The 16,464-nt window shown below is 33.7% G+C and overlaps 1 protein-coding gene across 7 annotated transcripts; it reads right to left on the minus strand.

Annotated features, from left to right (window-relative positions):
• Positions 1-811: 811 nt before the first annotated feature.
• LOC112742040 (transcription factor TGA3) lies at positions 812-8,749 on the minus strand. Of its 7 annotated transcripts, none has more exons than XM_072214097.1 (10): positions 8,537-8,749; positions 8,252-8,298; positions 7,553-7,716; positions 7,239-7,313; positions 6,141-6,200; positions 5,984-6,061; positions 5,844-5,907; positions 4,041-4,312; positions 3,221-3,448; positions 812-1,227 (listed from the first exon to the last, which is right to left on the minus strand). In XM_072214097.1, exons 1-10 carry the CDS (start codon positions 8,542-8,544, stop codon positions 1,087-1,089), a joined length of 1,137 nt encoding a protein of 378 aa, XP_072070198.1. In that variant the 5' UTR covers positions 8,545-8,749; the 3' UTR covers positions 812-1,086. The 7 variants fall into 7 exon arrangements, with proteins under 7 accessions (XP_072070198.1, XP_025647042.1, XP_025647041.1 ...); XM_025791257.3 differs by having other exon boundaries at positions 812-1,223; positions 8,237-8,298; positions 8,537-8,690; XM_025791256.3 differs by having other exon boundaries at positions 8,237-8,298; positions 8,537-8,690.
• Between the last annotated feature and the right edge of the window lie 7,715 nt (positions 8,750-16,464).

Below are 16,464 nucleotides of genomic sequence, written 5' to 3' on the forward strand. Positions count from 1 at the left end.
AATAAAGTTTCATTTTTTTTAACTCCTTGTTTCTGTTTTTAGATTTTGGTGTTTTTAATTGTTAGAATTATGTGAGAAACTGTACCAATTCAGTAGCAGTTAGGCTGTGAAGTCCAATTTGTTATTCATTTTTTTCATGGTTTCTTCAATGGCTGGTAGATATGTTCCGAAAAAGATTCGCTTGGCAAAGCAAACTGAGAAATTCAAACATACAGCACACCAAGAGGTTGGTCTAACAAATCTTTTCCACCTAATGCATACATGTAATTGTTTTTGTTATAATTTTATTTTAATATGAATTCTAAATTTAATTTGCCTAATTGATTGTACATACAATTCTTTTTCTCCAAATATACCTTTGTTTTGAATAGTATCATTCAATCTATTTATACTTTACAGCCACAATTTAAGTGTTGCTAGATGATATGTACACAAGCCATGCCAATTTAAATATTCTTTTGGGTTTTTTAGTATCACTATATTTCTCTTCCTTAATGATCTATGAAGTTGTTTAGTTATAAACTTTGATGTTTGAAGTTGTTTGTGAATTTCTAATATTAAGTTATGAATAATTTATTATGTGAAATTTTAAATTTTATTAAGTTAGAAATTATTGAATTTATATATTTAAAATTAATTTTAGATTTTTTAATAATTTTATTTAATATTTAATTAAACCGGTTGAGCTCCGGTTGAACCCCAATCAAACCAATAAACCATTAAACTAATAACCTCACCGGTTTATTGACTGGTCCGGTTCTCGCAACCTTGCTCTCTATTTCCCTTCCTTTATTTATAAGAGATACTATACTTGCTCACTAGTTAGCTTAATATGAAATAGATCATACAATGTTTATGCACAAGATAACAACTACAGGCTACGCATACTCTTAAGAGATACAAAGGATACAAATGCTTGGTTCGTAGTACTCAACATTAAGTGCTATATATATGATGTAACAACTATATAACAAAACTTGAGGCACTATTCTATCAATTAAACCAAATATCAGGTTCATAGAGTTGATGTTCAAAAAGTTCTCAATCTTAGATGATTCTACAGTATTGGGCTAGCTAGGAAGGATCTCAAGGACGAGATGACCATAAAGAGCTAAGAGTGCGAAGGCGTTGTAAGTATTCTCCCATTATCATCAAACCTCGAGCGGCTTGGCCGGTCGTCAAGATTCGAGACATGTGCAGCAGAGTTTGTTGCCTGAGGTGATCTGCCTGAAGAGAAGGGAATACACACATTTTCATTAAGACAAATATTAGAGGGCTATTTAAATATATTTTTTTATATTATTTTTAGTTATAAATCTAATTCTTTTAGTCTAATAATTGATTAGCATACTTTAGCCTATACTTTAATGATCAAACTTTAGCCTATACTTTAAAATATTGATGGCTAACTCGCTAAAAATAATAAAGGATAAAGTACTATTTTGGTTCTCAATATTTAGGGTGAATTCTATTTTAATTTCTAATGTTTTAATCGTTCTATTTTTATTTCAAAACGTTTAAAATGGAATCAATATTATCTCACAGTTAAATTTTTCATTAACAATTAACGAAATTGATGTACTGTTAATAATATTTTTGTTGAAGTTATGTTTGCTCAACTCCCTTTTTCTACCTTTATCCTCTCAACAAGTTCAAATCCTATTCTCCTACTCCTTTCTTCCTCTAATTCTCCAAGAGGGGCTTGAGGAGCAAGAAGAAGAGAGTAGAAAAATAGAGTTTGTCCTTGTTGAGAAAGTAAAAGTGAAAAAGAACAATTGCACAAACGTAATTTTAATAAAAACATTATTAATAGTACATTAATTTTGTTATAGTGTTCTATTTTAATGGTCTTAAACTCTTAATTATGATATTATTAAGTCTTCTATTACCTAAATGTATTAGAATATCTTGCATCTAATCTATCTTTCTTGTTGAGATTTCTCATGCTCAAAAAGTAACCTAGATTCTACCGTATGTCTCTTTCACAATATGTTCTAGTTCAACTCTTTTAATATTGGACTTTATTGCAAATCATTACATAGTTTGATCTTAAATTTGAAAAAAAGGTAATGATATCGTGGTACATCTAGAACCAATTTAAAACCTTTTAGAATAATTATAATTTAGATAAGAATTAGAGATCATCTTTTAATTCTTTTCTAGTCAAAAACCTAAGAGTTAAGAGAAGAAAAATAAAAGAATTAATTATTCTATAGTGATTATCAATAGTTTTAGTTAGATTTTTAATGGTGCTTTTTTTTATGTTATTACAAATAGAAGAATATTAAAGGGCTATCAAAATTTATTGATATTCCTAATAGATTTAGGTAATGAAAGACCTAGCAATATCATAACTATGAGATTAAGACCTAAACAAAATTGCACTATAATACTTTTAAGGTTTAATTATTTTATTGGTCTTTATTGTTTTACTAAATTTATAATTAAGTACTTAAATATATATTTTTTTTTAAATTGGATTACTACATTCTTTTTAATTTTGTTATTAGGTTCTTGTTAGTATAAAAAATATTCAAATTAATGGAACATTTCTTTTAAAAAATTTGTGATCAAAGATCTAATTAAATTTTTAATTGTAGGTACTTTTTAATTTGTGAAAAAATATTCTATTCATTCTGATATTTTTTACACTGATAAGGACCTAATTACAAATTTTGAAATAATGTAAAGACTCGATAAAAAAAATTATAGAAATTTAATTACAAATTTAATAAAACAGTATAGAGTAACAAAATAATTAAACCTAATTTTAATACATCGACAATACATTACCCAAATCCCTTATCACTAGACGGTTGCTAGTGATTTGAATTATAGCTGTATGAACATGGAAATGATTTACCATGTTATATGAACATAAAAAATTAGCTATTAAATTAGTTATTAGTAAAAAATATATATTAAAATATAAAATAAAATATTAAAATTAAGATAAATAACATATGTATTTATACACATATATACGGTGATTAAATATTGATTGTCACTTAATATGTTGATGGACAACTCATAAGTAAACCTCTTAGAGATTTTCACTACAATAGTATGAAACTATGAATACCAAAATGATTTATGATTGGACATTGCATCGTCATTTAATCAATATAGTTTATACTTCTTTAGCGATTTGTAAAGGCTTTTTTGGAATGAAAAAAAAAAAAAAAAAGAACAAAAAGTTCAATATCTAATGTTACTTTACCTGGCTCACAAAACCTTCTAGAGCCTCAATATTGTCAAGGGCAGCAGCCATCTGAAATCCATAGTTTCCTATAAGCATTGGATCAACTGCTATGCTGTGGACCAGACCCTGCTGTAGTTTCTCCAACCCCAGTGAAAGCGCATCTTCTGCTTGCTGGGACGATAGACGGAGGTTGTTAATACTGGCGATTTGTTGATCGCTCAAAGGCTCAAGTTGTGGCACTATGATCTGTGAAGAATGGCCAAAAGAAAAATATAGTTTACTAAATAATGATCGATAATTTAAAGGGAAAATACTTTCACCTCCTAAAGTAAAATTTAACTTGATTCCCTTTAATTCTAAAACCATACCTTGACCTATTTTGTTATTGTGAAAATAATACTAGGTAGCTGTGCATATACATTAAAATCAGCCATCAAAATTAACTATTATATATTTGTGTATAAAATATATATATTGTTTAATCTGTTTTTAATATTATTTTGTATTTAAGTATATATTATATATGAGTGACTGATTTAGCAGCTAATTTTTAGTGTATTTATAACATGATTGTAAATAAAATATAACACTAAGCACTCTTATAAATATAATATTTATCCTTCCTGTAAGAAAGGTCAACGTGACCTACACAAACAGACAGGAGTCACCATAAATTTCACCACCTACAAGGAATGTCGGGTATTTTGTACTAATTTAAAAACAAACAAACTTCAAAGTGATTACAACTGGAGACAGAGAGAGAAAGGAGAAGATGGTATAGAGCTTCCTTTTTCCACAGTAATTGAATGTTAAAATGAAATATAGTATAGGGATTTACATTTAGAAGCTGCGATGGACGGGATCCTCCAATCCAAAGAAAAAGGCGTTCAACCGATGCTTTCCACGCACCAGAGATCAAATAAAATACATCAATCTTTGCCATGTCTGCTTTCATCTGGAAAAGATTTGCATAATGATTCAAGTTGCTCTCAACAAGTAGATGAAGCTCTATATCAGATGCATGAGTGTGCAATGCATTTCTGAGTTCATCATTCTGTCGATGCTGTTGTTCAACCCAGTGTCCATATTCAATCTCAAAGACCGTTAACCCTGCTTGGTAAATCTCAAAAGCTATAAGCTCAACGGGGCTTGCACTAAGAAGGACTAGTAATAAATGCAAAGTAAATGGAGTTTAAACATTATAAACAAAAAACAAAAAGATTCATAATCTTTTGATTTCAATCTTGTCATGCAAGCAACGTGTAAATCAGCACATAATACTTTGTTCATACATATATTTACCAATAAAAACCGCATCCAATAGATTTCAACTTATTACGGATTGAATTCATGGCACTATTAAATGCTCAAAATGTGTACTTAGCAGTTCAAGAAATAGATTAGGAAGTCTAGCACAAAATCGCCCAATCATTTTCTAAAATCATTTTAGTAATCATCCTTTAACTATGATAATCAGAAGGGTTAAGTACGATTTTGGTCCCTAACGTAGAGGTCGGAAATCTTTTTTGTCCTTGGCGTTTTTTTGCCTACAAAATAGTTTCAAAGGTTTAACTTAGTTTTAAAACCTTCCTTCTGACCAAAATACCCCTTCCCCTTCTTTCCCAAAATCAAGCAGAAGCAGAACCAGAAAAAACAGCAATGAAACAATGTAATAAACATTAAAAAAATGGATAATGGATCAACAAATCTGTATAATGAAACAATGAAACACTGTAATCAAGCAGAAGCAAAAACAGGAGCAGAACAACAATGAAACAATGTAATCAACCAGAAGCAGAAGCAACAATAATCAGAAATCAACAACATAATGGGAGCAGAAGCATAAGAAGAATGGAAGCAGAAGCAGAAGCCGGCGAGCCATCACAACGCCACCACCCTTTTCTTCTTCTCTCTTCGCACTATCCTAGCGCCACCATCACAGCGCGAAGCCCTCTTCTCCTCCCTCGACTCACCTTCAGTTCACGCCATCTTCTTTGAGCTCCACCATCACCGTCGGCGTTTCCTCCACCCACCATCAAAAAACTACCGAAGCCTTCTCTTGTTCTTGCTTCAAACCAGAACCCACTGCCATCGAGCACCTCCGCCGAGCCCAGAGGAGCAGCGGTGAGATCTAGTGACCGAAGGACGACGAGCAGCGGCGGCGAATTCCCTTCCCCTTTTTCCTCTTCTTCCTTGAACCACCTCGGCGTAATTCCATTCTCCTGTTCCTTAGCCCTTTAACCCTTTTTCTTTTTTTTTCTTTTATATTTTTTAATTAGGGATAATTTAGTAATAAAAATTAAAATTTTGATTAAAAGGACAATTTTAAAACTAGGTTAAACATTCGGTACCATTTTATAGGCAAAAAAAGGCTGGAGAAAAAAAATTTTCGATCTCTACCTTAGGGACTACAATCGTACTTAACCCTAATCGAAAAATATCTTGGTCGAAATAATCACATTCGCATATGCCTAAAGACATGGATAGATTACTACATGAAACAAGAAATACATGGATTTACACACAATACAAACATCACGGTTCAATTTCTGCAATTTCATTTGAACATAGAACAAGAAGCATGATACATAGAAAATAACAGTTTCATGAAGATTAAAACTAAACTTCAAGAATAAAAAACCTGAGGTTATTGTTCCCGGCGAGCCAGTATAACCATCATCTAATGCACTCCCTACATATAGACCCTGCAAAAAAAACATTTTAGTGTATGCCTAAACATGACAAGAGGAAGAACAAACATTGAAAGCCCGAAACCATTACATGTTTTCTTGCTTTCTCTATCTCCAGCTCCAATTGCATGAGCTTCAATCTGCTTGTTTCTAATTGTTGAACATAAGCCTGTAAGTAAAAGAAAAAGGTACGAATCAGAAGAGATGATAAATACTGCCTAAACTCGTAGTGATTCAGCTTCAACAACCTTCTTCCGCAGCCGGCTTTTCCGTGCAGCCTCACGATTTTGCGCCAGTCGTCGATGCACCTACACATGAATATTGAGCAACTGTAATGTCACTTACTCATGTAAAAAATTTACATTCTTGATATAAGAACTTCAAAAGTATAAATCACCAAGAAGCATTTCAGTTACTTAGCATCATTTTAAAAGGTTGACCCTATTTAATTGGGTTCCTTAATTTACTTGTGTATTGCCTACTAAATCTCCCTTTTTGAATACCGCATACTATAAATTCTTTCTAAAGAAACCCTGGTAATTTAACAAAAAATAGTGAACTGCATACCAAAGAATTGTCTACCCATTACTGCATCGGAACTAGGCGCTAAATGTAATTCTTTTCAAACAGCTTCAAGCTCATCCATCTTACATGACATTAATCCAATCTGGAACTCTGAAAGCCTAAGAAATATGATTCGGCTATATTTTTTAGATGAGAGAGTGACAGATACAAGAGTAAGAATGAGGTTCCCATTTGGATGAATATAATAAGAAGTTGGATTTTGGGAATGGTCCGTGGGTGGGTTATTTTTAGGAGGCAGTTGTTGTTGATTGGAAGCAGAGGAAATGTTTCCTCTGGCCATGGTAGAGCAATTAGGCTCTAAATACCATAATAGAAAACCTATATCATTGTCATAGTTACATGGAATACAACACGTTTAGGTATAGGAACGCTACGTGTAAAATATTTTATTAGAAAAATATATGTACGACGTTCATTCAAACTTTTAATCCTCTTTTTTAACAACCTAGCTCGGCTGCTAGAGATATTGTCTGTTTTGCGGCTAGTTCATGGCATAGTTTTAAAACAGGTCACAAGGAAAAGGTATTCACACTCGTATAACTTATAAAGCATGTTGTTTCATTTGCCTTTCCAATCGATGTCTAATTTTTCTCCTTTATATATAACGTGTTTTAAAACAGTGGGAAAAACCAACTTCAAAGTGGACAATATCACCAATTTATAGTATTTACAACAACACATTTAAAAAAAAAAAAAGAAAAGAAAACTGCTCAAAATAGCAATACATAGAACACACATATAGAGATTTCAAATTTCATTACCTTACTAACTTCTTTATCAGTAATCTCTTGATCATCTCCGGAAGGTTCCCTTGATTCATGAGGAATAAATTCCGGCTGCACAGAAGAGTCAAATCAAATTGAAAAACATTGTCAAGGTAAGTTTAATTTATGGTTTTATTTTCTATTTTTATTTTTAACGTTTTTATTTTTAGGATTTTATAAAAAAAATTATAAAATAATATAATTCTATTTTCTTTTCTTGCTATCATTTTTTTCTTATTAAAACTTGAAAGTGAAATAAAAATAGAAAATGAAGATACAAACCAAACATAATATTCGTTTTAAGTTCTAACCTTACTTTCCTCCATATTTGTGTTCACCATTAACATTGGGGAAGCAACTGAATTCAGGCTGCCATCAACTTTGAAGCTGTCACTCCACATGCTAACTTGATGGAACGGATCATATATTCCCATCCTTTTCAAATTACTAGTTGAGATGGCTGAGAGCTCATGTACTAAAACATCATGAGATGAAAAAAAATCATATTAAGAGTTCATTCATATTATATAACGGCCAATTGATTAAAAGCTAGCTAGAAGCAGGGTTTACAATGGAAAAATGAACAAACTCAAGCTCAACATTAAGAAACAGCAATGTTGAGAATTTTTAATCATAGTTACTTTTTTCCTTGTCTTTCTCTTGGATCAACTTAAGGAAGTGAGAATTTTATGAATAATAATTGTGCTAATTACATTTAATACATTCATTTTATTGATGGCTGTTATAAGCAAACTTTGGTACAAAAATGAATTTTTATCAGAAGGAAGAAGCATAGAATAATTTTCGGTTTGTTTATATCAAATAAAAAGCTCAATTGCTCCATAAGAAACCCCAGAAAAATAAAAGTTATAACAAAAAAAAAAAAAAAAAAAAAAAAAAAGAAAGAGAAAAAAGACAGAGGGCTTATTAAGGGATAGAATCTTGCATTGACTTTGTAAATTTCTAGAAAGAGACAAAGAGTTCGGTTTGAGTACCAGTGTTTAAATCACCTGAGTAATAGGTTTTGCTCAAAACAACGATTTCCAGGTAAGATGAGCTGAAAGTGGTATCAAACCCATTTCAGAGTTCAGAAGCAGCAAAATGATGCTAAAGAATATACTAAAGAATGATATATATATATATATATATATATATATATATATATATATATTGACAAAGTCACTAACTCTTACTTAGATAAATAATAGAATTATTTCGCTGCATGCAAACAAGCTGTGAAAGCAACTGAATGATTGAAGAAAACAACTAAAACATACAACTTAAAATAAAAATACCTGCTCATTGATTTTTTTAAGTAGAGCAACTTTTTTCCTTTCTTCCTTTTGATTATGAAACTTTATTTTGATGTGTCAGCTTGGTAATATCCTTTTATGTTCCCACTTCAAAAGAAGCAATTTGGAAAGCTCAGCACTAAAGATCAAAAGGAAAGAAACACATAAGAAAGTACCAAGTTCACTACTACTTTTATTGCTGAGATGACACTGATCACGCTAACATGAGTGGTAAACGCAGATATATATTATTACAAGTCTGGTGCGGATTAAAATTACAGTTTCTATAGTGTTTATGTGTAAACTGTAAAATAATGTGTTGCGATATTTTTTAGAGTTGAATTAAGCTTACTTAGTTTTAAAAGAAAAGGTAAAATATGATGTTGATTATTCTCAAGATTTTTATCAAGGACACCACTTACATAAACACACAAAAAACAACTTCTTTTAAAGACACATTAATTCTACCAATTAATTTTTGACAGGTAGCATTGGTCAAACTAAAACACAGTTCATCTTTAACAATTTTTATTATTTGCCCATAAACGGTTTTTTAATGGTTTTTTTTCTCTCACTGCCACGCTCCTCCGCTCTTACTGCCACCGTCTCTCACTTTGACAGTTAATTTCACCGTAAAATCGTCGTCTTCTCGCATCTAAGGGATGAAGTAGAATCGTCGCTTTCCCTCGTTGTAGCCTGAACGTCGCCGCCTCCAGCCCGGTCTTCATCGCTGCTGCAGAAGCATCTTCGCTAGTCTTAGTTGCAGCTCATTTGTCAGCCTCTTTGCCCTTCGTGACTCTTCCTTTCTGTAGTCTTCTATGATTTTATTCAGTGTATGTGTCTTCTGACCTTGATGGAGTTGTGGTAATTGATGCACTTGAAGGTAGAGGAGAGTTTATGGTCCGTGATAATAGAAGTCATAAAGACATTTGGAAAGATTCTTTAGATCATCAAGTCATAAACACAGTTAAAGACATTGTTATTGATGATGTCAAATACAAGTTTCAAATGATGGTAGATTCGGATCCTCACGTGATTAAAGACATTGTTGTCGATGAGGTGGAGATCAATAGGATTTGCAAGATGAGGTGACAATCATGCATAAGAATTTAATCACTTTCATGGGACAAAAGTTGTGTGGATAGTGAACTCCGAGGATGTTATCACCATACAGAAGAGGGTGGAGGGGCACAGTGGGTGTACGCTGAGGTTGGGAAGGAGTTGCGCCTATGTAGCAGAGATTCTCCATACCTCGGTAGCACAAATGTTGCCACGTGTAACGAGCTAAATACGTACTTACACCTTGTTGATGGGTTTGTGAGTTCACCGCAAAGAAATTTTTCCAACAGTGACAATTGCCACCACTATCATAGACTGGTGGTGCTAAACTAAATTTAAATAAACACAAGAGAGAGAAAAAAAAGTAGAGAACATATACCTAATTATTATGGTTAACATTCAACTTAATTATAATTATAGGCACTATATATATCACAAAGGGTAATTTACCCTTTATTTTAAAGAGGGCATGGTAGCATTCACATTTTTTTTTAGTTGGTTCTTTTAAAAAAGACCAATACTAATGTTGTTGTTATAATTGAACCAAATAGGAAAAAGAAAAGGAAAAGGAACCACTGGCTATTACGGTGGCAAGAGCTGAGGAAATGGAAACAGAGCAGGCATTAGTGGTGGTAAGAATAGAGGAAATGGAACCACGGTAGGCATTAGTGGTCAGTGGGGAAAAAGTTAATATTTTACTTTCAAGTTGGTGTAAGATGGAAGATGGTTCCCCTTGTTGTTATAAACTTGTGTCTATTATGATAAAGTGCATGAAGAAGGTAGGTTGCAGTTCCTATATTCTTTAACTGTAGGAAAGCATTGAATAGCACTTTGTTTCTAGTTTGCATTTCTAAACATGTACCATCATCATTTTTTGTGTGCTTAATTTGTGACGTGTTATGATATTTTGGTTTTGAAGTATTAAAGCAAAAAAATGATTTACCAGTGTAATAGGAATAGTCTCACAATCTAAATTATGTAATAAAATTTATTTATCAATTAGTGCTTCTTCATTTTGAATCTATTTATTTGGTGAATGAACTAAATATTACTTTAGTCAGCATTGGACTTCATCTTAGCCCACTTTGTCTGTTCTTTTGTTTGCAGGAAAGAAGTTTTGCATCTTTACACGCACAGGATGAAAGCAAGAGTGATTATTGAACTAACCATAAATAATTGTATTCTAAATATAAAGCTCTAGAGTGTACAAATAAAATGACCTTTAAAAATAAGTTTATTTATAATTACTTTATTTATTTGAAGTTGGCTCATACAAAATGACTTTTACTAATTGTCTAAAATTGAAAGTGATCAGGAAATGCACTAGGCATTGAAGTAGTAGTAAGGGAAAGGTACATATTGGTTGTTTGGGTAGGATTACTTAACTTTTAACACTTTCTTTTCCTTAAGTAAAACAAATCCTTTTCTTTTGGTACTTAGTCATCGGCCTAACTTTTCTTTGACTAAATCATGCAATAATCTATTTAAGTGAAGTGATTGTAGTTTTTTTTTTCCCGTGGGGTGGGGGTAAAAGTGAAGCAACTACAAAAATATTATGTCATTTTAGATTTTTAAATGAATTGGAGCACATTACATGAAATGTTACTAAAAGAATCCTAGTATGACTTTAGAATCGAAAATGTATACAAGGGAGGCGCGACACACAAGTTGGCTATTATAGAGGAGAGCGTTCCTGTCTTCATGAGACCTGCACCTTAAACTTCAACTTCTGTCACAGGTCTCATAGAAATTTCCACTAACATCACAACACACAAGACACAAGATGAGTAGCAATAGCACAAACATATATAAAACAGCAACAAACACAACTGCACAACAGATGAAAAACTATACACCAACATACAAAATCAACAGCAACATCACGAAAAGGTTGGAATGTCAAAAATACTCCAAAAAAATACATACAAAAACATTGCTAAGTGCTAATCATTGGTCATACAAAAGTTCTTTTCATTTATTTCTATTTTGATAAGACACCATGCAAAAACTGTGAAATGCTTCAAGTCTACTAGTTAAACATTTTTCAATAAAATTGCATCAGCAAAAAATCAAAATATATAACAAAATTCAAACACAATATACTTTTGTTGTTTCATGTATTTATTACTTGAGGCAACAAGTAAACAAGATTGGTGCAAAAACAAGAAGCACCAAAGCAATGCCTAAGTTCCACAATAATAGGTAATGCTAGTGCATGCCCTTGAAATTTGGATATTGTTCTTGTTGTACAAGCTATTCTCCATGGTATAAACAAAATTGAGAGTCGAAGCAAGAAGACAACAATGACAATTAGCCCCGGGACCTGCTGCTTCTGCCGCCGGTGACGACGAGCACAACAAAGGAGCCGACTGAGTGTGCAACAGTGACGAGACAGGGAGTGATGACGACAACCAGTCTCGGGACCCTGCTTTTGCCGCCGGTGATGGCGGAGCAAAAAAGGCGTGCAAGCGCGACTGAGTGCGAGACGGAGACAACTGACGACACAGAGAGGGACATCGAGCTTGAGTGCGACACCGGAGACAGTGAGAGAGACCGGAGTAGAGAGAGGAAGAGAGCTTGTGAGCCACAGTGACAAAGATAGAGAGCTCAACTTTAGTGAGAGTGACGATGAGGGAGGATTGGAGGAGACGGTGAGGGGTGAGGGTTAGGGTTTTGATGAATGATGTCGTTTTGAAAGTAAAAAAAAAAAAACATAACCCGGTCTGGGTTATGTAAACCGACTGAGTTGACCAGATTTAAATAATAAATTAACCGGTTTTATAAATAATACCAATTACCATGTCATACATTAGCATCTTTAAAAAAATATATTTGGGACATCTTGAGGGGAGCATTCGCGTTTTATCAAATAACAATTGTTTTCAATATTTTTTTCTTAAGAAAATCTTTTCTAATGTTACAATAATGTTTCGAACAATCTTTCGTTAAGAATTATTTTTTGATAAATTTGCCTCTAGTATAAATAATTATCGAATTTAAACAAAATAAAATTCATCCTATCTTAACTTTTAATCCCATCTCACCCAAATCTAACCCAATCTAATCCTAACCTCTTAACCCCCGTTCTTACTACCACAATTCACCACTGTCAACCCTAACCCAATGGCGAAAATAAGGAGAGGTTATGGGTGTTGGGGGAGTGGCGAAGTGAGAGGAATCGATGGAATGGGAGAAACAAGTTTTATCGGTGTGTATTAGAGACAAAGGCATAAAAAAGTAGATTTTGTGTAGGAGAATAGCTACATAACAAAGAAACAAACAAATGGAGGAAAAAGTGAAATCATTCGAGTTTTATCCCCTTAATATTTGTATATATTATGTAAAAAATACGTAGTTGTTGGTTGTTATAATCAGTTTACGTTGTTGAAATAGCAAAACCTTTAATTAAATAAAACTATATTGTGATTTGTTTGTACAATTATCTTTTAATGTTGTTCTTGTGTAGTAACTTTATCCGATGTATATTTCAAATTTTTAAGGAATTAAACTCCTTTATTCTTGTCTGAGGACTACTTTTTATACGCTCAAGTTGTAAGAACCGCAAGTAATCAATCAGTTAATAAAGTGATTATATTGCCCAAAGTAGATTCCGAAAAGTTAGAGTGAGAATTTGAGGATTTAAATATGATTTTTGGGCTCAGTAGGTCTTTCTGAGTCAGAAAATGTGTTTTCTGCGAAAAATCGTGAAAAATCGCAAACCAGTAGTTGAACCGGTTGATCCGACTTAAGTCTGCCTGGTGCTGCGTGAGAGAAAGTGAAAATAGCCAAAAACCTTAGAAAATCATTAGAAATGAAAAACTGGGCGTTAATTTTTAAGGTTTGGCCCGAAGTTGGGCCAAACGGGCTAAACACACTAACGGGTTGGACTGGGCCCAAGCCCAACATATTTAAAGGGTCATTAATGAACCCTTCACCCCATAAACGCACACACAAATCAGAAATTGAAAGGAGGGAGAGAAGAAAAGAGTGAGTACTATTCATCATCCTCTTCCCAAGCTCATATCTTGAGCTACAGAGCTCCGATCGCTGCACCATTTTTGCGGCTACGCGTTCCTTGTGAAGAACTCTATAAAATCCACCCAAGAAATTGGTAAGGAAAGCTCGAATCCCTCTCAATTCTTCTTCTCAAAGTTTTGAGTTTTAGGGATTTTGGCTAAGTGAGGTTTTGTGATTTTTGGGTGTTTAGGTACACTCTAGCCTTTGATTGATGTTGGTTTTGGCTTCCAAAACTGTTTGGCAAGGTAAGAGGCATTGAAACTCTTGTGAAATTTCAATTATAATGAGCCCTAGATTGATTTGTGATGATTTATGTATGTATAGCTTGATTATGGTGAGTTTGGAGCTTGTTGATGGTTGTTAATGCTTGTTGGAGATTCTTGGTGGCTTAGATTGTGCTTGAAAAGCTTATCTTGGGCTCAATTTGGGGTTTTGGTGCATATTAGGGATCGACCAAGGTATGGTTTCGATTTCCTCTATGTAGTATATAATATTCATGGACACTTAGGCTAGTAACCCATAGGATAGGTTTGAATTAAAGTGGTTGTTGATGATGTATGATGAATTGATATTGTTATGTTGGTAAATAATGGTTGTTGGGTATTGAACATTTAGGTATGATAATTTATGATGAATTGATGAGTTTTGATTATGTTGGTAGAAGTGTGGCATGATAGTGCATGATAATTAATGATTTGGGGTGATTGATAAATAGCTATATTGATGTTGATAGTATGATATTGGGGATTGATGTTGAAATTGATGATATTGATGGTTAGTAAGGGTATTACTATGTTTTTGATAATGGGACTGATGATTATATATGGTGGAGTAGTAAGTTGAAGTATAGCACATGGTAAGATCTGATATGGCATAGAGTTAATGTGGTTTTGGTTGGTTTGGGTTATGAAAATTGGGAGAATTGGTAATTTTGTGAATGTTGGGTAAAAGTTGATTTTAATAAACTTTGTCTGATCATAACTTCTACCTCGGTTTTCAAAATCTGTTGGAACTGGTTTAGATTTAAAGTTCATTGAAAATCCTTTGAATCGATCTAAAGTTTGTAAAATTTAGAATTTTGTAGAAGGAGATATGATCATTCAAAGTTGGTGCTGAAAATTTGAAATTCTACAAAGTTGCAGAATTTCAGGATTTCTGATATGTGCGCACGCACAGCCTTGTGCGCACGCACAACCATGCAAAAATCTTATTCTGTACAGACGCACAGACCTGTGCATATGCACAGGCAGGAAAAGTTTCTCTACTTGCAGCATTAGCACAGCTTGTGCGCGTGCACATCAATGAAGAATTACGACCTGTGCGTACGCACAACTGATGAGCGGATAATTTATACGCTTTTTGACATTGTTTTTAGTATGTTCTTAGTATGATTTAGTTAGTTTTTAGTATATTTTTATTAGTTTTTAAATAAAAATCACATTTTTGGACTTTACTATGAATTTGTGTGTTTTTCTATGATTTCAGGTATTTTCTCGCTGAAATTGAGGGACTTGAGCAAAGATCTGATTCAAAGGCTGAAAAAGGACTGTAGATGTTGTTGGATTCTGATCTCCCTGCACTCGAAGTGGATTTTCTGGAGCTACAGAAACCCAATTGGCGCGCTCTCAATTGCGTTGGAAAGTAGACATCCAGGGCTTTCCAGCAATATATAATAATCCATACTTTGCCCAAGTTTTGATGACACAAACTGGCGTTCAAACGCCAACTCCCTGCCCTTTTCTGGAGTTAAACGCCAGAAACAGGTTGCAAACCAGAGTTAAACGCCAGAAACAGGCTACAAACTGGCGTTTAAATCCAAAAAGAGTCTCTACACATGAAAGCTCAATGCTCAGCCCAAGCACACACCAAGTGGACCCGGAAGTGGATTTCTGCATCATTTACTTATCTCTGTAAATCCTAGTACCTAGTTTAGTATAAATAGGACTTTTTACTATTGTATTTATATCTTCGGATCATCTTTTGCATAGTTGGATGTTCAGAGATCATGTTTAGGGGCTGTCCATTCGGCCATGCCTGGACCTTCATCACTTATGTATTTTTCAACGGTGGAGTTTCTACACCCCATAGATTAAGGTGTGGAGCTCTGTTGCTCCTCATGAATTAATGCAAAGTACTATTGTTTTCTTATTCAATTCAAGCTTATTCCTATTCTAAGATATTCGCTTGCAGTTCAACATGATGAATATGAGGATTCGTGACACTCATCACTATTCTCAACCTATGAACGCGTGCCTGACAACCACTTCCGTTCTACCTTGGATTGAGCGTTTATCTCTTAGCCTCCATTCCGAAAGATCGGAGTCTTCGTGGTATAAGCTAGAATTATTGGCAGCATTCTTGAGATCTGAAAAGTCTAAACCTTGTCTGTGGTATTCTGAGTAGGATCTGGGATGGGATGACTGTGACGAGCTTCAAACTCGCGAGTGTTGGGCGTGTGACAGACGCAAAAGGATCAATGGATCCTATTCCAACATGATCGAGAACCGACAGATGATTAGCCGTGCGGTGACAGCGCATTTGGACCATTTTCACTGAGAGGACGGGAAGTAGCCATTGACAACGATGATGCCCAGCATACAGCTTGCCATGGAAAGGAGTATGAAGGATTGAATGAAGGCAGTAGAAAAGCAGAGGTTCAGAAGGAACAAAGCATCTCCATACGCTTATCTGAAATTCTCACTAATGAATTGCATAAGTATCTCTATCTTATTCTATATTTTAATTATATTTTAATTATCAAATATCCATAACCATTTGAATCCGCCTGACTAAGATTTACAAGATGACCATAGCCTGCTTCATACCAACAATCTCCGTGGGATCGACCCTTACTC

The sequence above is a fragment of the Arachis hypogaea genome, chromosome 14 (assembly GCF_003086295.3).
Source record: "Arachis hypogaea cultivar Tifrunner chromosome 14, arahy.Tifrunner.gnm2.J5K5, whole genome shotgun sequence".
In the NCBI taxonomy this organism is placed as follows: Eukaryota; Viridiplantae; Streptophyta; class Magnoliopsida; order Fabales; family Fabaceae; genus Arachis; species Arachis hypogaea.